At 47.5% G+C, this 27,574-nt stretch overlaps 1 protein-coding gene across 1 annotated transcript in view; it reads right to left on the bottom strand.

The window, feature by feature from the left end:
* Positions 1-992: 992 nt before the first annotated feature.
* Positions 993-27,574, bottom strand: part of ascc3 (activating signal cointegrator 1 complex subunit 3) — a 238,607-nt gene continuing 212,025 nt past the window's right edge. The window contains exons 34-42 of the mRNA XM_038273563.1: positions 26,644-26,769; positions 21,882-21,993; positions 21,671-21,805; positions 17,757-17,981; positions 7,134-7,285; positions 3,511-3,661; positions 2,349-2,555; positions 1,994-2,169; positions 993-1,324 (exon numbers count right to left, since the gene is read on the bottom strand). Coding sequence (XP_038129491.1) covers positions 1,177-1,324; positions 1,994-2,169; positions 2,349-2,555; positions 3,511-3,661; positions 7,134-7,285; positions 17,757-17,981; positions 21,671-21,805; positions 21,882-21,993; positions 26,644-26,769 — 1,432 coding nt within the window. The 3' untranslated portion in view covers positions 993-1,176. The remainder of the gene's footprint in view (positions 1,325-1,993; positions 2,170-2,348; positions 2,556-3,510; positions 3,662-7,133; positions 7,286-17,756; positions 17,982-21,670; positions 21,806-21,881; positions 21,994-26,643; positions 26,770-27,574) is intronic.

Genomic DNA, 27,574 nt, shown 5'->3' with positions numbered 1-27,574 from the left:
TATATATATAAAAAGATCCAGGTCAAGGATTAAAGCCTCTGTACATGGGTTGTGGACGCTAACCACTGCGCCACCAAAGCACACCTGAGTAGCTTGTTTTTAATAACCATACAATATACTTCCTTATATATATATATATACCTCTACTTTAGCCTTTACTATGCAGCGTGGTGTTTTCAGTTAATTTTTCTACTTTTGTTTGAATCTGAAATGTTCAGTCTGTCCATCAGCAGGTTGTTTATATTTACCCTACAGAGCATGAGAGGAGGGTCCCAGTGAGCGATGAACATTGTTCACCTTTTGTTTACTTTGATTTATTTGAATTCAGCCTTTTTGGGATAAATTTGATATTCGGGTTTTTTTCTCCACAACTGCAACATTTTTATTCCTGATTTCTTTTTTTTCGTCAAATTATTCCATAATCTCCAGTTCTTGTCAGGATGGAGCCATGGTGACAGAGGAAACACTGACAGCATGCAGACCGAGGACCGGAGGAAACCTCCAATGATGTCATCATGTCAGGGAAGTTTGGTTTTGGGTTTATTTTAATCAAAGGTTTTGCTTGCAGCTGTTAAGAGAGATGCGGGGCTCCACCTAAAGGCTGAGAATCTACCACAGCTGCAGCAGAGACCCCCCCCCCCTCCAGAGGAGAACAGGGCTTCAGCAGTAAAACTCAGAGTCATGATGTCACCTGAAAGAAACATTTTATTTTGGTCTTAACTTTGAAACTCGACACAAACTGATGCATTTTAAAGCCGTTTCTGCTCGGCTGTGTCACTCAGGTGGAAACTGAAGATCCTCCAGGAAGGTTGGTGATGAGGAGAACCCTCAGAAAGAGATGCTTCAGGTTCAGATCCAGTCCAGCTGTCAGAGTGAGAGGACATCTCTGCAGCGTGAATCACTTCCCAGCCTTCAGGAAGAAAAACTCCTAAATGAAGGATTTCTGCCACCAGAATCAAAAACTTATGAAATAAAAACATTTTACTCATTAGTTAAAGAACCAGATTTCTGTTTTATTTTTCTATCCAGTAAACCAAACAGGGAAGGATTGAGTTCCTCTCCAGCTTCATGCCTTCAGTTTCAGCAGATCAAGTTCTGACATGGGGCCGATGCTAACAGGAGCTACAGCTCCTTCTGAAGGGAGGAGCTGGATGAAGACCACTCTGCTGCTGGTCTTTAGCTGAGGGACAACCCGCTCACTGAGTCCACCACCTCTGTGTTGACCTGGGCGGAGATGCTGGCAGGCCTGACGTTCAGGTGGATGTCATACTGCTGGTCCAGACCCAGGTAGCTGTCGCTCATCACATACAGCGTGTAGATGCACCTACAGGCAGAAGGTTCACAGGAGATCAGATGACTTTCTAGAGTCAGGCCCTAACTTTATGCTAACGCTCACGCTGCTCTGAAAGGTCGCTAACGAGGCCCGATGGAAACAAGGTGCTAACGGTTTTGCTCTGGTGTCTCATTTTATGAGCTCTAATAACCTGGAGACTTTAGAAAATCCTGCTTTTTTTATTTCCAACCAGCTTTATGCACTGATTCAGCAATAGATTAAAAAAACGATAAACTGTTTCCTTACACTGGAAAAAAAAAATTGAAATCTAGATGAGTCTATTTTTCTTAATATAAGTGCATTTTTTCTTGAATTTAGCAGGTAAGTGAGACACTTTGCCAATGGAACAAGATTATCTACATTTAAAATAAGAAAAAAATATTTAATTACCTTATTTTAAAAGTAAAAATCCTCATTCCATTGCAAATCATCTTATTTACCCACTCAAATTAAGGGTAAAAAAACTTAATTCAAGACATTTTTATTAATTTCTAGATTGTTTTTGCATCACAGACGTCATTTTCCTTTCATAGGAGAAAATAATCCTCTGTAAGGATTATCTTTTTTCCACGCTGATCTCAAACGTCTCGTTAAATTCAGAGCAGCAGTTCTTCTAGCGATGATCTCCGTCCGTGTTTCTACTCTGAAGCTACGTCTTACTTTCCAGTCTTCTCTGGAGTGTAGAAGGCCACAGACACGGCCGTGTGATTCCGGACGTATCCGACCCGTTTGACGGCCAGCAGCTCCTTCCGGTCCACTTCCCCCATGATCAGGAACCAGCCCTCATCCTTGGCCTTGGGGAACCTGGGAGCCTGGGCCTTACTGTCCTGCTTCCTCTGCAAAACAAACCATCTTAATCACGACTCCAGTTTTAGCTTAGAGGAAAAAGGAGGATAGAGTTTAATTCTGTCAAAATGTTTGTAGATCTTAAACTTTCTCTGACGGATATAAATTAAAAAACATTTTTACATTTTGGTCCCTTTCTGATAAAAAGGCTTCTGCTTTCTTCACTCACCCTCTGCTGACCCAGATTAATGCGCCGCAGCGCCACCTGCAGGACGTACTCCTGATCCGCGTGGACGTCCAACCAGCTGCTCTCCTCTCTCAGGTTAGCGCCCCCTGCAGGCAGGGGTCGCTCCGTCTGCTCCTGGCTCTGCTCCCACCAGCCCTTCACGCTCATCTGGACCTCCAGAACCGGGAGGTGACTCAGGAAGGACCACGCCTGGCCGGGGAAGAGCAAGGCATGATGGGAAAACGCCAGTGAAAATAAAAATGGTTTTGACATTTGAACAGCTTGGTGAGATTCTGGTAAAGGTTTAACTTTTGGGACACGAAGGTTTTAGAAATATTTGTCTGGAAATTTACAACAAAAGAATTCATTCAAAGTTTTCTATCTGAGGAAAACCAGCTGATTGCATCGACTCATTGACTCTTCAGCAATCCCTCACACTAAGCATGCTTGTAGCGACAGTGGAGAGGAAAAACTCCCTTTGAACAGGAAGAAACCTCCAGCAGAACCAGGCTCAGTGTGAGCGGCCATCTGCTGAGGCCCACTGGGGTTCAAGGAGACAGAAGCAGACATAGAAAAAGAAGCATAGATACAAAAGGCAACTGTCAACCAGCTCCACAGGCGGCCCCGTCCAGGAAACACACAGCCAGGCAGACGAGCTCCGAGCCAGCTCCCATGTCAGAGGATGATCAGGAAGTCCTTTTAAGCTCAGAAACCAAAGGGTCAGATGTGGGTGACCTCTGAGGAGAACCAATAATGTTAAAAAACCAGGAAAATAGGAAGCAAACATCTGGTCCAACCTAGGAGCCATGTCAGGTGAAGAGCTTAAGATGCATAAAGAGGCAACAGAAAAGAAGCGTGGAAAGGATGACTGTGCTTATTGGGGTCAAACAGCCGTCAAATTGGCCAAAGAGAAGCTATTTATCTGAGGATTACTCTCCTAGAGCCGCTCAGACAGGAACGCTGCGGCACATCTAATTACTTAGTTACAGAGGCCGCGGCTCTGTGGGGGTGGAGACGGGGGGAGGAAGGACCTGGAAGGGAAGGAAAGGTCACAGGACCTGTCGCCATGCCCTGCCTCCGCCATCACAGCTCACATCAGAGGAATGAGGGAGGCACCGGGGACCCCAGAAAAGACCACAGCCATTTTCACTCAACGTGTCTTTACCTGCTGCGTTTGACTTGGAGTAAACTCCTGGCTGACGATGGCGGAGAAAACGCTTTCTTTACCGCTGCAAGCGGCAATGAGCTCAGGGAGTCCTTCCACCGCCCCGCTGAAGCCCTCAGCATCACTCCTTCCTCTTTTAACGGCCCACTTCCTGGGGAGCGTCAGAAAACAGGAATATCAGAGAGAACAGTCAAGCTGGACATTTAGGTGGGAAAAACATCCCAAACTAGTCAGGATGGAGTTTTTTCAACAACAAATACAACTGAAAACATTAAATAAATACTCAGGAGAACCGATCCTGGGATAAAATGTGAGCATGGAGAGGAAGGAACAGACTAGAACCAGGAAGCTGCAGCTCACCTGCATCCCACACTATGGGAGGAACAACAGGGGTGGACGGGTGGGTGGAGCTTCCTTTATCTCCACTGAGAAGGTCTGCTGACTTTTACCCAAATATCAAACTGGTGTTTCTATAATGTGATTGGCTGAGCTCCACCATTGTTCTACGATACAGTGAAACCCACAGTTAGATTCAGTGTAGCTACCAGATCTGCTCGGGTCCTGCTTCATGTCAGTGACATTACGCTACGATTGGCTGAACGTTGCCAAAACATTGTGGTTGCCCAGGCAACAGTAAAGTGGTTCATCACTGACTGATGAAGTGTTACCTGATTGATAACAAAACTGAAAAAATCTGTTTCTGGGGAACAAAGTAACTGTTAGACCCTTATATAAAGAGCTGGGTAGCGCAGTAGCTAGCTGTGCTCAGTAGCTAACAGGTTAGCCTCTTTTAGCTCGGTCAGTTAGCCACATTAAGCTACACTACTTTTAACTTTGTATCAACAACAACCGTTCATTTTCTACGTGTAGAATAACTGTTTTATTTGTCTAAAATCTCTACAAAAGTCACAAGATGTTCCATTTGTCCTCCTCTGCCCTCAGATCTTTGTAAATAGAATAACAAAAAGCTATGAGTCTTTTTGTGTCACCTTGTTAAATGGCAGAGCTCAGTTGGTCTTAGAAAGCAGGACTTTCCTTCAAGTCTGACTGTTTTCTACTTTCTGCTACTTTAGATCGCCAATGAAATGTGAAATAATAGCAAATATAGGTAATAATATGTTGAGACTCCAAAAGAGATTTGATCCTTAAGAAACGGGTGCAATACAGTTTGTCCGAGTGGAGTTGCCATAGGATGATGTCATAAGAAGGGGGGGGGGGGTAGCTCCAGCAGTAAGATGGTAGCATAAATATCCCTGCGTTAGCGTCAGGAGGCGTCCATCTCCAATAAAACGTTCATGCTGGTCTGATCTACAAAGACCAGGATCTGCTGATCAACAATAGCATCCAATCCATCAGTCCTTTAATACTGAACAGTGACATTGGATTATATTATATTTATTAAAGCATAAAATTGGAAGATGGAGAAATTAATGATGAAGAAGGATGAAATAAGGAATGCTTTTCAGAAAAGCCTGTCTTGAGTCCTAGAAGGACTGTTTCGTCGTCCTACCTCCTGCCTGGTGGCTTTTTGATCCTCCGCTCTCCGCCCACCTCCAGCAGTTAGCCTGTAAAGGCTACTCTCAGTTAGCTCCTGCCCAATCTGCTCTGTCTCCCTGATCTACAGCGCCCCTCCTCAGCCTGCTGCTGTCCCTATCTTCTGCCTTCAGTGCCCTGTTTCTCCGGCAAATCTTCAGCCCTCCTGCTTAGATTCTTCGCAGTTACATCCCGTAGCTAGCTAAAGCCAATGTAGCATCTCCTCCACATTCAGTGCTCAGTTCAGCAGGCTCCGCTGCTCTCCTCCGAAGCTAGCACTGAAAGCTGCCACTTCTACTGCTGTGGTTCCTTAGCTCCAGAGGGGGGCACCGCTGGTCCCAGCTCATCCTGGTTCTGGTGCTCTCTCACAAGCATGGACCAAGCGCTGTAGAAAGATACGCGTCCACTCGGAAAAAAAAACGGGAAAAAATGGCGCTTGAAATTGGTCGTCTTTCTGGCGAGTGGCCACATGCCGATCTGATCAGGTGAAAATGAGCGAATTCCCGAGCATAGCCGATTGACTTGTACCCAGAAAGCCTTGATGTGGGAGAACCTTGGTTGCTTGGTAACTGTGCTGTTCAATTGATCAATTAATTATGTTTCCAATAAAAATGTGTATAATAAATACATTTAGATAATAAATGTAGCCATTTCTGTCAAGGAAGATTAGCATTAAAGCCTGCAGCTTTAATCATGAATGATTATTTTATATATCTAAGCCCACATAGTCCTTTTCCATAGTGGGCTAATACACTTAGAGTCCGTGCTGCCATACGCGGCTTAGAGAAGACTATATAAGGTTATTTGTTTTTTGGTCCCTTATGGCTCTTTGAAGTTTGGGTTGCCGACCCCTGGTCTAAACACAGCCTCTATATCTAAGGCCCAGCTTTAGGAACCAGGGTAGCCGCTGTCCCAGACCAAAGCTTGGGTCATGTTCAATATTCTATAGTAAGAAGGAAACAACTTTGTTTATAGCTTTTGGTACTCTGTTATCCTGCAGGGGTCAGTTCAGGACACTGACTGGCCGCTCTACATGCAGAAGTAGTAAACAGCTGTTTCCTCTTGGTTTCATCCAAGATGGACAGGGACAGGTGATAATTAAGGCTCCATCATGTTTAATCCTGTGAGCTCTCCCCAGTAGGAGCGGCGCTTCATCCACCTTCTTTCTTTTTGTTTTGTTAATGTTTTCTCTTCTTGGAACTCCTCTTGAGATTATTAAATCTTCATCAAGTGAAGAAGTTTAGAGACTGCGAGCATCCTCTTCATCACACTGTTAAACACCAACAGAGTGTCTTCAGTCAGAGGCTTCTCCAGATCTGGTGTAAGACAAACCTCTACAGGAGATCCTTCCAGCCTGAAGCTTCAACAGCGTGATGAAAAAGAAAAACCCTTTAGGTTACTGATAAAGGGAATTTATCTGCTAGATGAAAGTGTTTTTTCCCTGCACTGCTTTAGGCGTCCCTGGGTTGCGCTGTGTGGAAGAGCGGCCTGTGGACGCTAAAATGATGTAATGTTGTGATGGTGCGCCGTGCAGACCTCATGGAAGCATAAATCAACCAGAAGCCTCTGCTGCTGTTAGGAGGCGGAGCTTCTTTTAAATGTGTGACGCTATAAGTTTTCTTCCCAGCACAGATGTTCCTAAATCCAGTCAAACTAAATCCAGTCAGGCCTTTTTAGGATCCAAGGTTTCATAAGACTGCATTAGAACTTTCTGGAGTTTCTAGAATGTGTGTTTTCCTCTCTGGCTGCACGTTTCCACACGTCTAAACATTAAGTCTCACCAACAGCTGAACTAAAGCAGGAAAACAGACGGTAGAAACCAAACTTCCTTTCCTTCATTTAGTCGTTTCAGTCCGGTCCGTTTTTTTAATTTATTCTAATGAGGTTCCAAAGACACACCGGCCTCCTTCTGGGAAACATTAGCCTCCATCTACCAGAGGAAACCATCTGCTGCCTCGCTTAAAGGAAGTTAGACCCGCTAGGTGACGGCAATAACGGAGCACCTCAGATAACCAAGATCAAAGCAAAACAAGATGTTTTTCTGATGTCAGGAGCAGGAGAGCAAGGAGCCGCTGGTGAAGCTGCTTTACCTGAACAGATAGAGGTGGTGCTGCTCCACGTGAGGAAGGGTCAGTAACGACGAGTCGTGCAGCCAGCGGCCCTGGACGATCATCTGCACCAGGTTGCAGATACTGAGGGCAGTGATGAGCCAGCCCTCGTTGGCAGCTACATCCAGCATGGCCTGACCACAGAGGAAACGAGACGTCAGAGGAAGCCAGGCCTCAATCATCGGTGACAATTATGAGCCCTAAAAGGCCCCATGGATCTGATCAGAGGGGGGGGGGGGTAAATTATAGGTCTGATGTTACCATTAGTTTTATGACTAAGTCCAACCACAAAGAAATTTATTGTCTGGATGAAACTAATTATTTTGATGGCATTTATTTTTTTTAAATACCAACAGGCCAGAATGAAAATGAGCTTAAATGAAACAAAACTAGATAGAAAATACTTCTACTTAAAGGAGAAGTTCGGTTTTTTACACTTTAAGCCCATTTTCTGTAGTGTCCAGGATGAAATCGAATGATCGACACCAAAAGTTTGACAATTGCTCCTGTCTCTGCTTTTTGGCTCATTTAGAATGCACCCCTGGCTGCTTTAGAATGGCTAGCATAGAGCATGTCCGATAATGTCCTTAAAACAACCTTAAACGTTCTTTTTTTAAAATATGCTACTCACCGTGTCGTCAGCGCTGTTCAATGACGTTCCAAAAAAAGTTTCGTGAAGAAAAAACGTTCCTGTAGTGTTTTATTTAGCATTTTGTAAATCCCATTGAGTTCTGTTGGAATAGTCAATATTCCGCTGCCACCGGAAACGGAAATGGGGCCTGTTTACACAGTTGTAGTCTTTTCGCTTCACTCTGTGTACTCCGACGTCGAGAATCAAGAATCCACCTTTCGTATTCCATTTTCAGAGTTTTTTAAAGTGTTTAACAGAGACGTTAGCACCTCGACGTCGGAGTACACAGAGTGAAGCGAAAAGACTACAACTGTGTAAACAGGCCCCATTTCCGTTTCCGGTGGCGGAGGGATATTGACTATTCCACCAGAACTCAATGGGATTTACAAAATGCTAAATAAAACACTACAGGAACGTTTTTTCTTTACGAAACTTTTTTTGGAACGTCATTGAACAGCGCTGACGACACGGTGAGTAGCATATTTTAAAAAAAGAACGTTTAAGGTTGTTTTAAGGACATTATCGGACATGCTCTATGCTAGCCATTCTAAAGCAGCCAGGGGGTGGATTCTAAATGAGCCAAAAAGCAGAGACAGGAGCAATTGTCAAACTTTTGGTGTCGATCATTCGATTTCATCCTGGACACTACAGAAAATGGGCTTAAAGTGTAAAAAACCGAACTTCTCCTTTAAGTAACAAAGTATTTGTTCTTTGTTACTGACACCTCTGATAGTAACTGATCATGTGATGCAGGAGCAGAGCAGGAAGTGATGTTGTCCACATGATGACGAGCCGCCCGCTCATACCAGGCTCTGCTAGCTTCCATCAGTGACCTCTAGTGGACGTTTTCAGAACCATTTAATTGTTCTTTATGTGAACTCTGAGTTCCACACTTTGGTGAATTTAATACGTTTGGATTAGAGCTAAAATAAATGTATCTGATTAGTCGACTATTGATCGATTATTGAAATAATTGTCAATTACATACCTGCTTTTATTTAATAAAAAGCTTTCTTTAAGGAACCTTTGGTGATATGATTATTATTTATAAAATAATCAACAGATTAATGGATTTGCTAAATAATAATTAGTTGCAGCCCTAGTTTGGATGTATTTAGGCTCCTCATTGAGTCAGAGAGGGAAACTCAACGAACTGAGGAAGATGAGGAGAAAGAAATAATCATTAGATAATAATTTGTGTGTAAATCAGCTTTATCTATAGCTGTTGTTTTGGTTTGCTGGTTTGATTGTTTTATCACCACTTTATTGACTAAACATGGATGTATTTAGTCAAATTGATGTTTTTAAACGCATCATCTACACAGTAAACATGTTGACGTGTGTATAATTGCATCTTTAGATATGAAGCCTACAATGAATGTTTTCTATTTACTTGTTGACATTAACAGTTGTACCAAACATACAGAGAGTTTACTAAAACTAGGTTAAAAAAATGTTCTCATATCGAATGACTAAATTATAAAATTACTAAATTTTGACAAACTAATAAGCATTTTTATCCAAAAGAGGAGGATCTAAACTGGAACAGCAGCCAAAATAAACCACTAACCAATGAACGCAGTGAGTTCATTTAGTAATGATGAATAAATAAAATAATGGATGACATTTAAAAGCTCCAGATTTTAACAGAGTTCCTGACTTTTCCAGAATGTTCCTAGAAAACTAATTCTGAGGAGGGGATGAGGAGAGAAACACTAAAATCTAGAGGAGGGAATAATAATTCCTGGCTGAAGCAGATCGCTGCTCCTTCAGGAGCTGATCTTAAACAAACATCATTAATTTAAGTCATTTCTTGAGGCTAAAATGACTGAAGGTGCAGAGAGGCGGAGGTACAGGGTAATCAAAATGCTAATGCAGTACAAATTAACGAACGGATTTCCATATAACAATTGCTGCTAAAGTTAATTAAAGCCAAAATGTGGCTGAAATGAAAGGAAGGGTGAGGTTTGAAGCAACAGGAAGGAGCCACAACCTTTCCAAGGAACATCTCTGGTTTGAAAAAGTCAAAGATCGACACGAAAGGTTTGTTAAATTTTCTTAAAAGAATTTTTTTTTACTTGATTTAAGTAGGTTACTGGTCTGCAATTCAAATTGGATCTTTGCACTAAAAGATAGAGAAAACCAACAGAGCTTTAAGCGGAAACAGAGTTTCCTTCTCTGCAATCAGGTCAATGTTTCTGTTGTTAATACTATGGGGTTGAATGCAGCAGCTACCATTTATAAATCCAATCATTTCATGAAGAGAACGAAGCAGTCTGCAGTCAAAGCGTCTGACTGCTACGGATCAGAGGGTGCCTTTCACCGTCAGCCTCCACACGGACTGGTAGCCTCCACGCGCACCTGTCAGCCTCCACGCGCACCTGTCAGCCTCCACGCGCACCTGTCAGCCTCCACGCGGACAGGTAGCCTCCACGCAGACAGGTAGCCTCCACGCGGACAGGTAGCCTCCACGCAGAAAGGTAGCCTCCACACGCCTGTCAGCCTCCACTCGCCTGGTAGCCTCTACGCGCCTGTCAGCCTCCACGCGGACTGTCAGCCTCCACGCGCACCTGTCAGCCTCTACTCGGACTGGTAGCCTCCACGCGCACCTGTCAGCCTCCACGCGCACCTGTCAGCCTCCACGCGGACAGGTAGCCTCCACGCGGACAGGTAGCCTCCACACGCCTGTCAGCCTCCACTCGCCTGGTAGCCTCTACGCGCCTGTCAGCCTCCACGCGGACTGTCAGCCTCCACGCGGACTGTCAGCCTCCACGAGCATGGTAGCCTCCACGCGCCTGTCAGCCTCCACGAGCATGGTAGCCTCCACTCAGACTGTCAGCCTCCACACGCGCCTGTCAGCCTCCACTCGGACTGTCAGCCTCCACGAGCATGGTAGCCTCCAAGCACGCCTGTCAGCCTCCACGCGGACTGTCAGCCTCCACGCGGACTGTCAGCCTCCACGAGCCTGTCAGCCTCCACGAGGATGGTAGCCTCCACGCGCACCTGTCAGCCTCCACGCGCACCTGTCAGCCTCCACGCGGACAGGTAGCCTCCACGCGGACAGGTAGCCTCCACGCAGACAGGTAGCCTCCACGCGGACAGGTAGCCTCCACGCAGACAGGTAGCCTCCACACGCCTGTCAGCCTCCACTCGCCTGGTAGCCTCTACGCGCCTGTCAGCCTCCACGCGGACTGTCAGCCTCCACGCGCACCTGTCAGCCTCTACTCGGACTGGTAGCCTCCACGCGGACAGGTAGCCTCCACACGCCTGTCAGCCTCCACTCGCCTGGTAGCCTCTACTCGCCTGGTAGCCTCTACGCGCCTGTCAGCCTCCACGCGGACTGTCAGCCTCCACGCGGACTGTCAGCCTCCACGCGGACTGTCAGCCTCCACGAGCATGGTAGCCTCCACGCGCCTGTCAGCCTCCACGAGCATGGTAGCCTCCACTCAGACTGTCAGCCTCCACACGCGCCTGTCAGCCTCCACTCGGACTGTCAGCCTCCACGAGCATGGTAGCCTCCAAGCACGCCTGTCAGCCTCCACGCGGACTGTCAGCCTCCACGCGGACTGTCAGCCTCCACGAGCATGGTAGCCTCCACGCGCCTGTCAGCCTCCACGAGCATGGTAGCCTCCACTCAGACTGTCAGCCTCCACACGCGCCTGTCAGCCTCCACTCGGACTGTCAGCCTCCACGAGCATGGTAGCCTCCAAGCACGCCTGTCAGCCTCCACGCGGACTGTCAGCCTCCACGCGGACTGTCAGCCTCCACGAGCCTGTCAGCCTCCACGAGGATGGTAGCCTCCATGCACGCCTGTCAGCCTCCACGCGGACTGTCAGCCTCCACGAGCATGGTAGCCTCCACTCAGACTGTCAGCCTCCACACGCGCCTGTCAGCCTCCACTCGGACTGTCAGCCTCCACGAGCATGGTAGCCTCCAAGCACGCCTGTCAGCCTCCACGAGCCTGTCAGCCTCCACGAGGATGGTAGCCTCCACGCGCACCTGTCAGCCTCCACGCGCACCTGTCAGCCTCCACGCGGACAGGTAGCCTCCACGCGGACAGGTAGCCTCCACGCAGACAAGTAGCCTCCACGCGGACAGGTAGCCTCCACGCGGACAGGTAGCCTCCACGCGGACAGGTAGCCTCCACTCGCCTGGTAGCCTCTACACGCCTGTCAGCCTCCACGCGGACTGTCAGCCTCCACGCGCACCTGTCAGCCTCTACTCGGACTGGTAGCCTCCACGCGCACCTGTCAGCCTCCACTCGCACTTGTCAGCCTCCACTCGCACCTGTCAGCCTCCACGCGGACAGGTAGCCTCCACGCGGACAGGTAGCCTCCACGCGGACAGGTAGCCTCCACACGCCTGTCAGCCTCCACTCGCCTGGTAGCCTCTACGCGCCTGTCAGCCTCCACGCGGACTGTCAGCCTCCACGCGGACTGTCAGCCTCCACGAGCATGGTAGCCTCCACGCGCCTGTCAGCCTCCACGAGCATGGTAGCCTCCACTCAGACTGTCAGCCTCCACACGCGCCTGTCAGCCTCCACTCGGACTGTCAGCCTCCACGAGCATGGTAGCCTCCAAGCACGCCTGTCAGCCTCCACGCGGACTGTCAGCCTCCACGCGGACTGTCAGCCTCCACGAGCATGGTAGCCTCCACGCGCCTGTCAGCCTCCACGAGCATGGTAGCCTCCACTCAGACTGTCAGCCTCCACACGCGCCTGTCAGCCTCCACTCGGACTGTCAGCCTCCACGAGCATGGTAGCCTCCAAGCACGCCTGTCAGCCTCCACGCGGACTGTCAGCCTCCACGCGGACTGTCAGCCTCCACGAGCCTGTCAGCCTCCACGAGGATGGTAGCCTCCATGCACGCCTGTCAGCCTCCACGCGGACTGTCAGCCTCCACTCGGACTGTCAGCCACCACTCGGACTGTCAGCCTCCACACGCGCCTGTCAGCCTCCACACGCGCCTGTCAGCCACCACGCGGACTGGTAGCCTCCACGCGGACTGGTAGCCTCCACGCGGACTGTCAGCCTCCACGAGCATGGTAGCCTCCACGCGCCTGTCAGCCTCCACGAGCATGGTAGCCTCCACTCAGACTGTCAGCCTCCACACGCGCCTGTCAGCCTCCACTCGGACTGTCAGCCTCCACGAGCATGGTAGCCTCCAAGCACGCCTGTCAGCCTCCACGCGGACTGTCAGCCTCCACGCGGACTGTCAGCCTCCACGCGGACTGTCAGCCTCCACGAGCCTGTCAGCCTCCACGAGGATGGTAGCCTCCATGCACGCCTGTCAGCCTCCACACGGACTGTCAGCCTCCACTCGGACTGTCAGCCACCACTCGGACTGGTAGCCTCCACGCGGACTGTCAGCCTCCACGAGCATGGTAGCCTCCACGCACGCCTGTCAGCCTCCACGCGGACTGTCAGCCTCCACGCGGACTGTCAGCCTCCACGCGGACTGTCAGCCTCCACGAGCATGGTAGCCTCCACGCGCCTGTCAGCCTCCACGAGCATGGTAGCCTCCACACACGCCTGTCAGCCTCCACGAGCATGGTAGCCTCCACGCACGCCTGTCAGCCTCCACTCGGACTGTCAGCCTCCACACGCGCCTGTCAGCCACCACGCGAACTATCAGCCTCCACGAGCATGGTAGCCTCCACGCGCCTGTCAGCCTCCACGAGCATGGTAGCCTCCACTCAGACTGTCAGCCTCCACACGCGCCTGTCAGCCTCCACTCGGACTGTCAGCCTCCACGAGCATGGTAGCCTCCAAGCACGCCTGTCAGCCTCCACGCGGACTGTCAGCCTCCACGCGGACTGTCAGCCTCCACGAGCATGGTAGCCTCCACGCGCCTGTCAGCCTCCACGAGCATGGTAGCCTCCACTCAGACTGTCAGCCTCCACACGCGCCTGTCAGCCTCCACTCGGACTGTCAGCCTCCACGAGCATGGTAGCCTCCAAGCACGCCTGTCAGCCTCCACGCGGACTGTCAGCCTCCACGCGGACTGTCAGCCTCCACGCGGACTGTCAGCCTCCACGAGCCTGTCAGCCTCCACGAGGATGGTAGCCTCCATGCACGCCTGTCAGCCTCCACGCGGACTGTCAGCCTCCACTCGGACTGTCAGCCACCACTCGGACTGTCAGCCTCCACACGCGCCTGTCAGCCTCCACACGCGCCTGTCAGCCACCACGCGGACTGGTAGCCTCCACGCGGACTGGTAGCCTCCACGCGGACTGTCAGCCTCCACGAGCATGGTAGCCTCCACGCACGCCTGTCAGCCTCCACGCGGACTGTCAGCCTCCACGCGGACTGTCAGCCTCCACGAGCATGGTAGCCTCCACGCGCCTGTCAGCCTCCACGAGCATGGTAGCCTCCACTCAGACTGTCAGCCTCCACACGCGCCTGTCAGCCTCCACTCGGACTGTCAGCCTCCACGAGCATGGTAGCCTCCAAGCACGCCTGTCAGCCTCCACGCGGACTGTCAGCCTCCACGCGGACTGTCAGCCTCCACGAGCATGGTAGCCTCCACGCGCCTGTCAGCCTCCACGAGCATGGTAGCCTCCACTCAGACTGTCAGCCTCCACACGCGCCTGTCAGCCTCCACTCGGACTGTCAGCCTCCACGAGCATGGTAGCCTCCAAGCACGCCTGTCAGCCTCCACGCGGACTGTCAGCCTCCACGAGCATGGTAGCCTCCAAGCACGCCTGTCAGCCTCCACGCGGACTGTCAGCCTCCACGCGGACTGTCAGCCTCCACGAGCATGGTAGCCTCCACGCGCCTGTCAGCCTCCACGAGCATGGTAGCCTCCACTCAGACTGTCAGCCTCCACACGCGCCTGTCAGCCTCCACTCGGACTGTCAGCCTCCACGAGCATGGTAGCCTCCAAGCACGCCTGTCAGCCTCCACGCGGACTGTCAGCCTCCACGAGCCTGTCAGCCTCCACGAGGATGGTAGCCTCCATGCACGCCTGTCAGCCTCCACGCGGACTGTCAGCCTCCACTCGGACTGTCAGCCACCACTCGGACTGGTAGCCTCCACGCGGACTGTCAGCCTCCACGAGCATGGTAGCCTCCACGCATGCCTGTCAGCCTCCACGCGGACTGTCAGCCTCCACGCGGACTGTCAGCCTCCACGCGGACTGTCAGCCTCCACGAGCATGGTAGCCTCCACGCGCCTGTCAGCCTCCACGAGCATGGTAGCCTCCACACACGCCTGTCAGCCTCCACGAGCATGGTAGCCTCCACGCACGCCTGTCAGCCTCCACTCGGACTGTCAGCCTCCACACGCGCCTGTCAGCCACCACGCGAACTGGTACCTCCACACGCGCCTGTCAGCCACCACTCGGACTGTTAGCCTCCACACGCGCCTGTCAGCCTCCACACGCGCCTGTCAGCCACCACGTGGACTGGTAGCCTCCACGCGGACTGGTACCTCCACACGCGCCTGTCAGCCTCCACGCGGACTGGTACCTCCACACGCGCCTGTCAGCCTCCACTCGGACTGTTAGCCTCCACACGCGCCTGTCAGCCTCCACACGCGCCTGTCAGCCTCCACGCGGGCTGTCAGCCTCCACGCGGGCTGTCAGCCTCCACGCGGACTGTCAGCCTCCACGCGGACTGTCAGCCTCCACGCGGACTGTCAGCCTCCACGCGGACTGTCAGCCTCCACGCGGACTGTCAGCCTCGCCTCCACGCGCGTGGACGGTCAGCCTCAACATCATTCCTTCCTTTCCACCCAACCATGGCAGTGACCTCCTTTTCCCCCTTCTTTTCTAATGCTACCTGAGGCACTATAGCTTTGCGATGAATAGAACTGATAATTGCATGTGTTTTATCTGACAGAAGCTTTTTAATTTAACTGCTGATGGTTTTTAAGTAAGAGTTCTGAATTGAAGGCAGGATGGTAATCTGGATGAACTGACTGCACAGACCATGTTTTCAGGAGGACTTTCTCACTTCAACAAAGATTCTAACTACTTTTTACCCACTGATTACAGCTAATATAGCTGCCATTGTTACAGGCACAGAAATGATAGATTTGCTCCGCCCAACGTGCATCAGACCCACTTTACCACCGCGCAGCCATTACAGTCAGTTTCCTCTTTTATTAGCTTCTTGTTTACCTTGAGCTTATTTTCAGTAGTGTGTGGTGTTTGCATAGTTTTTACAGTAAATAATACTGTTATAGGGATCATTGGCCAATAAAGGTACTGATATTTAAACTGTGGTAGTCTTTTAATATTTATACAGTGAACGATTTATCACTTAGAGCCAGATCAATCCTCTTTTTGTTAACAACTGAATAGAGAACATTTATTTTGTTTGGTGGTTAATAACTCTGCTGATAGCCACAGTCTAAATGACTAAACTGGTGAAAGACAATTGGAGTTTAACAGCTGGCCCAGAAGTCCAACCTTTGGTAAAAGACTGAAGAGCCTTGGTTAAAATGACCTATTAATTAACTATAATTCCTGGTTCTAGTTAACAATATATTCCCAATCTGCTGCTAAATTGAACATCCATCCATCCATCCATCCATCTTCCTCTGCTTATCCGGGGTCGGGTCGCGGGGGCAGCAGCTTAAGAAGGGAGGCCCAGACTTCCCTCTCCCCAGCCACTTTTTCCAGCTCTTCAGGAGGAATCCCAAGGCGTTCCCAGGCCAGCTGAGAAACATAGTCTCTCCAGCGTGTCCTGGGTCTTCCCCGGGGCCTCCCCCCGGTGGGACGTGCCCGGAACACCTCACCAGGGAGGCGTCCAGGAGGCATCCTAAACAGATGCCCAAGCCACCTCAACTGGCTCCTCTCGACGTGGAGGAGCAGCGGCTCTACTCCGAGTCCCTCCCGGATGACCGAGCTTCTCACCCTATCTCTAAGGGAGAGCCCAGCCACCCTACGGAGGAAACCCATTTCAGCCGCTTGTATCCGCGATCTCGTTCTTTCGGTCATGACCCAGAGTTCATGACCATAGATGAGGGTAGGAACGTAGATCCACCGGTAAATCGAGAGCTTCGCTTTTTGACTCAGCTCTCTCTTCACCACGACGGACCGGTACAGCGCCCGCTTCACGGCAGACGCTGCACCAATCCATCTATCGATCTCCCGCTCCCTTCTTCCCTCATTCGTGAACAAGATCCCAAGATACTTAAACTCCTCCACTTGGGGCAGGACACCCCCCCTGACCCGGAGAAGGCACTCTACCCTTGAACAGCACCAGGTTTTATGAAACGGTTTCATCGGTTGGCCGTTAAGCTTTCTTTGTTATCAAACCTTATCTACAGCTGCTACGTTTTGCATATTTGATCAATTATTAGAGTTTCTGTGTCAAACTCCTTCCTCCTTACTCCGACCTGCTGAGTTCCTGCAAATGTCTGATTTGGTGAGACTAAGGCTGGGCAATTAATTACATTTGCAAAATAACAAAATGCAATTTTCAAATCGCAGAGGTACTGATTTTTAATTATACTATATTTAAAGAAAAGGACATTAAATTCCTCCCTGAAGCCCTTTAAGTTAAACGATTGAAGATTTGTCGCCACATGAAGGTAGAGAGTAATAACTAGCATGCAGATCCACACATACAAGTAGAAATAAACTGTTTTTCATATAACGTTAAGTCATGTAACACTGACCTTTTAACCTTAACGTTTTTAAAACGTTAAGGTTAAAAGGAAAATTTAAATAAAATTGCAATTGTGGTTAAATAAAATGCTATTTAGATTTATGGCAACATCCTTTAGGCCTAGATGAGACACATCAAATGCTAAGCTATAAATCGTAAAGATGTAAATAAAGGAAAAGTAAAATCCCGGCCTCGTTCACTGAGCCTGTCAGACTGAAAGTCTGGGGAAGCATTACAGAAACAAGAATTTGAGATCTAATGTTAAATAGTAATGGTATAAACGTGCAGAAAGCAACAAAGGATCTCCAAAATATTCTCTATTCTGTTACACTTGGGGTCAAAGTTCTGTAGTGACCTACCTGGCAGACACGGATGGCGTTGTCCAAAACAGTCTTTGTATCGGTGGTGTAGTCGCTGCATGGGAGCTGAGCGTGGCTGAAGTGCGCCTGCAGCAGCAGGTGAGTCTTGGTGTGTGGACTGTCGAAGGAGTGCGGGTTGACCTGCAGAGGGAGCTGCTGAGCCAGCTGGCTGTTGAGCTGGTCCTCGTTGTGTCTGACCGGTAGCTCAGCGTACTCCTCTGCATCCTAAAAAAGCACCAAAAGTTCAGCCCAGATTTTCAGAACCGACTGAGACGCTCTTCTTTTGTAACATTGACTCCTTGTGCATTTCAACCTTAGACTTCGGCCACGCTGTGGGGATTAGTGCTACATGAACAGGAATGTTCGGTTTTGATGTTTGCTCTTTGCTGGAAAGCAACATAAAGCTTTATGTCATCCAAAGCCAAACTTAACCTGACACTGAGAAAGACGCAGGGCAGCTAATAACCTGCAAAAGATGGACCCTGTGAGCAAATGTGGGACTAAAACAAGTGGAGGAAATTAAAGCTTTATTAGAAACGGCTTTCAGATTATTTTAAATGTAACTGACATGGCGCTGGAAGTGAAGAGGAAAGAGGGATTAAAGGAAAAGGAATAATCAATCGATCATTATTTATACCTAAAACTAATACATTTGCAGTGATTTAATGAATTTAGCTTTAATCAGTAAAAATAAAAAAAAAAATAAAAATTTTTGTTGGGATCACTGAGCGGCCACTTTTTCCCAAATATACTAACACCTCACTCCTGACATCTTCCTGCAGAGACGTCACAATGACTTGGATAATAGCGCGTTGTGACAAACACCAGATACAGCACTGGGACTTGATCAACAGCCGATACCGCACCGTGACGTCACCAACCAGTAGGTGGCAGTAGTGTTCTTTGACAAACATGGATGCCTCCAGTAAAGCACATTCACATGGAAATTACTCTGAATTAAAAACACTGATCATTTATTGAACAGGATGGAATCATTTCAGATTTAAAGAACTTTCAGAAGTTTGAGTTCTGAATATGAGCAAATTTTTCCTTAAAATAAATATAGTGGAGAAGGAACCGCTGGTGGTTTATGTGGTTACATTTCTACGGTTTCTCCATGGGAACGTTCATTAGCAGGCGTGAGGAGCAACAGAAACCAACAGAACTTGGACAGGATGGAAAATCATTTTTGGCAGCAGAATATGATCTCAAAAAGGAGCAATGACTCCCTCTGATGATCTAGAAAATTAAAATAAGAAATTAAAAACCAGATGTAAAAATTTTCATCTCAACGCAGCTCTGTGACTCCATGCAGGAAAAAGCTTTGGGGAAAATCAAAGTCACAAACAACTATAAAACATTTAAATATGTCTTTAAGCGACACAATCACAGTCTTCCTTTTGGTGTGTTTGTCCTGAGGGAAGTTTTCAGAAAATCAGGATTTGCACAAATAAAACAGGGAGAAAACTTTGGGAAGGAAGAAATGATTGCGTTCCATCCGTCTTGTCAGTTAGATGAGACCGTTAGCTCATCTTGGTTTCTATGCTGGAAATGCGTGGGCACGAATGGCTCCTTTACTATAATCTACTTATGTTTAACTTTGATGTGTTGAGGCGTTAGTGGAGGCCATCCCTCAGCCGGGCCGTTAAACACTCCATTCATCAGCCAGGAAGCCACTGTTACAGAAAGCTGGAGGTAAATGACCTGAGGAAGCTCAGGCTTCATTCCGTTAGAAATAAAACCGTCTGTTTATTCTGATGGGATTTTATGTTACAGATCGTAACACATAAGATCACATGTTGGTGTAGTCATGTTCAGAAGGATCCAACAGATGTATAAAGCTTTAGCGACCTGACTGGGCTTTGAAATGAACCAGAACTTTCTCCCTGGCCTGCTGAGGTCCTGGGTCTCCGTATGTTGGTCGTTCACCGATGTTCTCAGAAACAGAACAGCTGCATCATACAGTGATTAAAGGGAACGGCCAGGAAACACTGCTGTCAGTGGATTTTATTTATTACCAACCAGGGCTGAAATTAAGCAGGAACGATCTAGTACAGTCAAAGAGGCGGCGGTACGCGGTTCCAGGAAGAGCTGCTGCTCCGGTTTGGTTCCACCTATTTCAGCGCACAGTTACTAACTTGGAGAGATGGATATGCAATATTAAATCTCACACACGGTCATTTAGTGCGTATCTGATGTTTGGTAAACTTTGCTCTGCCTGCTGTACTCATGCAGAATCCGTCTTTGCACATGCTGCACGCTTAGATCCTTGTCTGCACTTACGCTCCACCCTGATGCGCTCAGCAGCTCATTGCACGCCCGACTCTCCCCTCGCTACCTGATAAACTATACGTGGCTGATAAACACCATCTGCCAAGTGCAAAAAAGTGATTTTATCTAGATTTAGGGATTTTGTTGCTTTCAGTTTAGAAGAGGTGATGCAAAACTTTCTTTAACTTCTTCCAAAGGACTCTTGAAATTATATCCATAATAAATATTTTGGTGCTTATTGGTTATTTCTTGATAAAACCCCGAAGGAAAATTCATATACATCATATATGACGATTTATCTAATCGTGCCTTCTTCTATCTATTCAATTAACAAGCAAATGTTTTCCTGTATTGTTATAAAAACTTTCATCTGTTTCCTTTGAATATTTCAACATTATATTTTAACATATTTCTTAAATATAGGCTTAGACTGCTGGAGGACATAGGGACCCCTTTTTCATCATTCTGCTTCATTCTATCTCTATTCTCCCACTCTGCAGAATCTGTTAGTTCAATCTCTAACGTTCTGCTCTCTCTGCTTTTTCTCATAGTAGCTTCATCTGGTCTGTTCCTGTTTGGCTGTGACTCCATCCTGGAGAGAAACATCAGCTGTGCTGCTGCCATCAACACCTTTGTTTCTAGATGTTGGAGCTTGGCCTGTTTTCCAGTGTAGTCCTGTTTCTCTGACTGTGACTAACTGGATGTGCTCTCTTCATCCTCTGACATGGGAGCTGGCTCGGAGCTCGTCTGCCTGGCTGTGTGTTTCCTGGACGGGGCCGCCTGTGGAGCTGGTTGACAGTTGCCTTTTGTATCTATGCTTCTTTTTCTATGTCTGCTTCTGTCTCCTTGAACCCCAGTGGGCCTCAGCAGATGGCCGCTCACACTGAGCCTGGTTCTGCTGGAGGTTTCTTCCTGTTCAAAGGGAGTTTTTCCTCTCCACTGTCGCTACAAGCATGCTTAGTGTGAGGGATTGCTGAAGAGTCAATGAGTCGATGCAATCAGCTGGTTTTCCTTAGATAGAAACCTTTGAATCAATCTGACTGGATGATCTGGTGAACTGGAAAGTGACCTGAGATGACATGATGTGAATTGGCGCTATAGAAATAAACTGAATTGAACTGAATGGATTTCTGGATTTGCAGCTTCTCTGTTTTCTTCTGCAATTCATGCATGCGGGCTGTAATAGACAAATATAGGCTAAAAAAGTTTTTTTACAGAGAACCAGCAATAATTTAAATCTACTTTCCCGCCTGGTAGAAGGTCGGTATATTTGCACAGAAGTTAGGAATCCGTTAAAGACACACGGCAGATGATAGAGATGAACCCTGGGGAACATTTTAGGACAATAAGACAAGAAAGACAGGCTGATAGTTCAGCTGGAACAGCTGGGTGAGAAACCGTGGTGCTGGGAGGCAGAGGTCACCATCAGGAGGAACGCAAGGCTACCGGGGGTGGTGGGTGGGGTGGAGGGCAGGTCAATCAGGGAGTCAGTTATGCTTTAGTGTAAATCTAATCTAAATCTAAAAACATATGTAAAGTCAAAGTGGCTCCCCTTCTGTACGCTGGCATCATTAGACAGACGGATCAAACCTCTGAGAGGCCAGTAAGACCAGAATGTCTTGTTCTCTCCAGGTGAAGCTCACCGTGAGGACAGTTAGTAGCTCATCCGCCGTCAGCTCAGCCCTCAGCTGCTCCTTGAACATCCGGATGGTCGGATGCTTCAGGTAGTAATAGGAGGCGATGCGTCCGTATGTCAGGGGCTCCACCGCCTGATCGTCCTGATGGGGAAAAAAAAACATTTTCTGTGTCTGAACATGAACACCAGCAGTTAGAACATCAGCAACGAGTACGCACCTCCTTTATCTCTATGCAGTAGGAGCATTCCAGGTCCCGCAGGCTGTTCGCCACCAAGCCGGACAGATATTTGTTAATGGAGTCATGGCTGACGTCTTCCAGGTTGTAGTAACTGAAACACACAGTCGGTGGTTTAGGAGGTCAGCTTGTTTCCTTCCATTTAATCCCACCGACTGATGGCCGTTCTGCCCAGTCCACACAACTGGTCCAGGTCTTTCTGGGTTCTTTGAGGAAAACTTTAGTCTAAGCTGTGGTGTTTTTTGGAGAGAGAAGCTCATGAATCCCTGCAGCCCCCAGAACTTTATAACAGTACCCAGGACCTGCTGACAGTCCGTTACAGATACATGAGGGTTCTGGAGGAACAGACTCTGCTTTTTGGGTAAACTCAGATAATAAGAATAAGGATTATATATGAATAAATCAGGCCAGCAATGTAGATGAATAAGAAATTAGTTGTCCTTTATAGCTCGTATGGATTTGGTCAACAAAATTCAGAAATGATAAATATTAACAGTAAAGACAGTTCAGAGTAAAAATGGGAAAAAAGAGGCTGATTCTCAAGAGACTTTAGTAAAAAAGAAAACAATCTTCCATGGAGCTAGCTTTCAGGCTATTAAAAACCCCAACAGAAAATGAGTCCCAGGGTGGGCTATCATTAGGGGACATGAGAAGAGGCCAAATGGGTTCCATGTTGGGCTCTCAGATGTAAGAGTTTCCACATGAGCCTCAGTTGGAGGCCTAGTCAGTTCACTGCCAAGATCTATGTGGAGTTTAAGGGGCGGGGCTTTTAAAGGGCGCTGGAGACAGCAGAGCGCCTGACAGGAAATCAGACCAAAATCACTGGAAATCTAACAAAGCAATCTATCAGAAGCATCATCTTTGAAATAAACTATCTGATTTTAGAAAAAATCCATAGAAATCAAAATTATTCTCACCACTGGACAAATAAAGGAGAGCAGATATTTGGATTAAAGCAGTGACACCTCCCGACAGCTGCTGATCAGTCTATTTATCTTTGGTGATGAACGTCTTTAAGGATGGAAGGCCTCCTGACCATCACCCTAAAGCCGGGCGTACACTGGGCCATATTTTCAATCGTTGCACCAACAGCAGCTCTACAGCTCATGTTTGTTCTCACGCTGTGCGACCCGACGCTCTGATGCGATCTACCTGCTCACACTGTATGTCTATAAACCAGGTGGGACTCAGCTCCGCAGTGAGATGGCGCTACTCGGACTCGTCTATCCAGAAGCCAAACCAGTAGCAGAGGAACATGAAGCTCACTAGAGTGAAACGCGCTGCCTTGGATATTTGGGCGATTTAGTGCTTAAAGCCCTAAAAAGAAAAGGAGACGACGTATTTGGACAAAGACATGGCTGAGCTAACGTGGCTACTACGGTCTGTCAGTTTGACAGAAAGAACTCCATTTCACTCATTGCCCCCCCGCCATGCTGCTGGGTTTACATCGAGGAGGAGGAGGAGGAAGAAGAAGAAGAAGAGGAGGAGGAAGAAGAGGAGGAAGAAGAGGAAGAAGAGGAAGAGGAAGAAGAAGATTTTTTTTTTTTTTAACAAAACATTTATTAAACAATGATTCATCAACAAACAGTTAAAAAACTCAGGTCATCAGGAGATCATTATAAAAGCAGCTTGTTATATTTCAGCTCTCCTGACTCAGAAATGGTGCACAACACATTGTTAAAACCCCACAGTTGTATGAAACCCTTCAAATCCCCAGTGGCTCTGTGGAAGCAGAACTCCAGCCTCAACCTGGCTTTGATGTTACACTTCCACAGAACCACCGCATCAAGCTGAGGTCCGTTTATCTCGTCGTGTAAGGTAAATGGCCATTTTGGCTTCAGAGATTAAATAATTTAAAATTCTGGATTTGAAAGCAGTGGCTCGGTTATAATGTACACCATTGATAAAAACGGAATGGGTAAAAACCACACTAAAAAGGCTAAAAACGTTCATTAAACAATTGAAAAAACTAGTCAGTCGTACACAATCCATAAAAATGTGAAACACACTCTCAGGCAAACTGCAAAAAGGACATTTGCTTAAAACCTCAGGACTGATGACAGGAAGACGAAGACAACAAAGACGAAAAAGACGAAGAAGACGAGGACGAGGAAGAATCGATTTACCCACGACCACCTTATGACGGCCGACTGAATTTCAAACATGTTTGATTTTCTCCCGACCTTACGATTCCTGATGGGGAGGTGGTCGTTAGAGGCTGATCGCCCCTCGTTACCCCCCATATACACTACACCACACACCATCAGGCTGAAATTTGACCTGATGGAAAAATTCCCACACGACTGGAGAATCTTCCCTAAAAGTGCAAAAAAATCGTACATTGTACGCCCTGCTTAATCTATAGCTCTTTAGCGACTACTCTGTTTGTACCGTTTCTATGGTTCAGGTTGTCTGAAATAAAGCTTAAATCTTCCAGAGCTTTGGTTAACTCTCAGCAAACGATAAACACTGAACGTCATGAAGCTCATCTTATACCTTTGGTCGGATCAGGGTTGTTCCTAAAGATGTCCATCTTACGATCGACAGTTTACCAGATGGTAACCTTTAATCCTGTCACTTTAACCAAACAAAGACATAAAAACTGACAATGAATACAAAAGCTGAGGATTATTCGGCTGTTTATGGCACATCGACTGGAGCTGCTTTGGACCAACTGTTAAACAAGTGAAAGCAGCTTCTTGGAGCCATAGCCACTGGCGGCTGGCAGCAGCTGACCGGCTTCAGTGATGAAAACTTTATCTTCCATGTTAACAGCGAACACCTCTGAGGACGGAACGTGTTTATCACCACCCAGATTTCCCAGCGCCCGTCTGATGAAGACGTAGCCATTAGCATTATTGCCACCAGGCTCCTGATGGAGCAGGGCATCAGCGGTTAATGATTCCCCTGGGGCTGCACCGCTGTGCTCTCTGTGCAGGGGCCATTAAAGCTGAAAGCATGGGTGATTTATTGCCTTAGGAGGGAGAAGATGGGGAGTTTCCTCATATAGAGGACTAATTTAAAGACTAAATGTTTCATTCTTAAAGGAGGACTTTGTTTTAGACGTGTTTTTAATTTCCAATAATGTGATTCAATAGATTGCTGTGAAAACTGGCCCCTCTAACAGGAACTAAATTGTCTAAGTTTGTTTAAATCAAGAAAGATTCTGGAACTGATCTTTAAAACGTTTGTTTATAAAAGCGTCCACACTGGATATCTGTGCAAAGCTGATCTACTAACCAGCTGCAACAGGAGCAAACCCGTTTATATGCAGAACATGCTGATGCCTAAAACGTTATTCATTAACACCTGAAATGGAAACAGATTAGGAGAGAAGTTTCTGCATCTTCCTGGCAGAGAAGCTAAGAACAAACATGAGGATGATGGATGGATGGATGGATGGATGGATGGATGGATGGAATGATGGATGGATGGATGGATGGATGGATGCATGGATGGATGGATGGATAGATGAAGGGATGGATGAAGGATGGATGGATGGATGGATGGATGGATGGAATGATGGATGGATGGATGGATGGATGGATGCATGGATGGATGCATGGATGGATGGATGGATAGATGAAGGGATGGATGAAGGATGGATGGATGGATGGATGGATGGATGAAGGATGGATGGATGATGGTGGATGCTAACTGATGGTGGATGGAAATGGTGGTCAGTCCAGGAGAAGCTGTGCTCAGCTGGAAGCTGCTGAGCTGCAGCCTGGATAACTGGGATGTTCTCTGCCTCCCAGTTCAGCCTCCATCACCTCCAGCTTCTCCAGTATAAAAACCCTTAATGTTTGATCCTCTTTATGCTGCCTTCCTTTGTTTTAGAAGTGATTTTAAATTTGAACTGTTTGTTTTTAATCGTCTCACCAATGTCTTCCTGTTTTCCTTTGCTTATCCAAAGGAAAACAGGAAGACTGAAGATCGCTGCTATAAATAAAAACATGAAAATAAATAAATGAGACGAATGAAAGACTAAGACAGAAATATATCAACACCAGACTGACTGATAATTAATAAGCATTCAATGATTCTTCTATGAGTCATTCTTCTGATTCCATTAATGTTTTCTTTAGGCCATATGTTTATCTGTTTCGATATTATAATTGTGGAAGTATTGCGTCAGATTTCAGCCTAAAGTCCACACGTGTAATAAATACTCATCTGAGCAGTTTTATTTCAAACACAAGGATGTAAACTTCATTTTCATTGCTCTATGAGGTCCAGATGTATCGCAGCCATGAATTAATTCTCTGCGCTCGAAGTTTGTTTTTTAATGTAGATTCTGCCGTGTTTGGACCCACTTCTGTGCGCTTCTGACAACTTTCGCCACTTTGAAGGCGTTACCCACCGGACAGAGCAACTTGCCAGTGATTGGATACTTTTCATGGAATCCTGCCTCTTGAGGCGGCTCTCTTCTTCTTACTAGCAACTTAATTTTCCTTTACTTTTTATCGCACAATTTGCAATCCTCGTCTGGGCGATTCCGTGCTAAAGTTGAAACAGTCTGTAACACATTATGGGCACAGACTACAGCACAGGCATAGGTCTAGGTTTAATGCAAACATGAATTTAAATAAAGCCGGAGCAAACTGGAGCAGAGCTCCGACCTTTGAATAGAAAGCCGCTCTGCGCTCCCCCATATTTCTTCCTCTCCACTCCGCTCCCATGTCTGGGCATCGGACATGTTGGCCACGTGTGTTAGTGGCCTCAGTGAGCAGCCGCCACTAACCTGGGGTTCATCACCAGCCGTCTGAAGAAGTAGGTCCATGTGATGTAATCCATGGCATCCTGCTTGGAGGAGATGGTTCCAGCAGCGACTTCAGCGTTCAGATGGTCTGACAGCACGCTGAGGAGGCTGACGAGACAAAAAAAAAAATTAAATTAAAAAATCAGAACTATAAATATACAGTCATATGTTTATATTGCTATTTCTTATGTATTTATTACTGTTTTCAAGGCTGCCCTTTAAAAAATGTAATTGTCTAGAGCTCTTTTAAATGAAATTTAAAAATAAAAGTCTAAGTCTAAGAACAGATGATGAGAGTTAGGAGCTCCGTTACCAGAGGTCTCCTTTATCAGAGCGTGTGTGGATTCTACCTTTAGCAGAGGTGATGGTTTAACACCAGAGTCTATAACAAAAGAGTGACTGTGGATCTATTCTGAACCGGAACACAGATTTCTGTTTGTTACTCAGAGATCCAGATGTGGAAGTCACAAACCAGCTGTGCTCCGTTTGACCAAAAGTCCAAATCCTGTTGGGTTTTTTCCCTCTTCACGAGCAAATCCACGTCTGACTCCATGGCTGTGTCCAACCATCCGCCCTAAACACTATATAGGGGTTACGCCATGAGTGCCGAACGTCTAAAAGTAGTGGACTAAAATTTCCCACAATGCACCTTGGGAAAGTAGTGATCACCCATGGTCACTAGACGAGCAGATATATCCCAGACTTATGGGATATGTTGTAGCAGTGACATTATATACGTAGACGCCTAATTGGACGCTGTCGGCAACGAGGCCGAATTGCCTAGAGGGCGGCCATCTTGGATCGGACCAGTTTAGACAGCTGCTGTCAGAATGAACCGGAGGCGCCTTAGATCTCATTTTAATCACATGAAAGACGAGTCAGAGATAATATTACAATAATCTCTAACATGTCA

This window comes from Cyprinodon tularosa, unplaced genomic scaffold (assembly GCF_016077235.1).
Source record: "Cyprinodon tularosa strain WSP-4 unplaced genomic scaffold, ASM1607723v1 ctg877, whole genome shotgun sequence".
In the NCBI taxonomy this organism is placed as follows: Eukaryota; Metazoa; Chordata; class Actinopteri; order Cyprinodontiformes; family Cyprinodontidae; genus Cyprinodon; species Cyprinodon tularosa.
The sequence above is the reverse complement of the archived record's forward strand: the minus strand, read 5'-3'. Positions and strand labels throughout refer to the sequence as shown.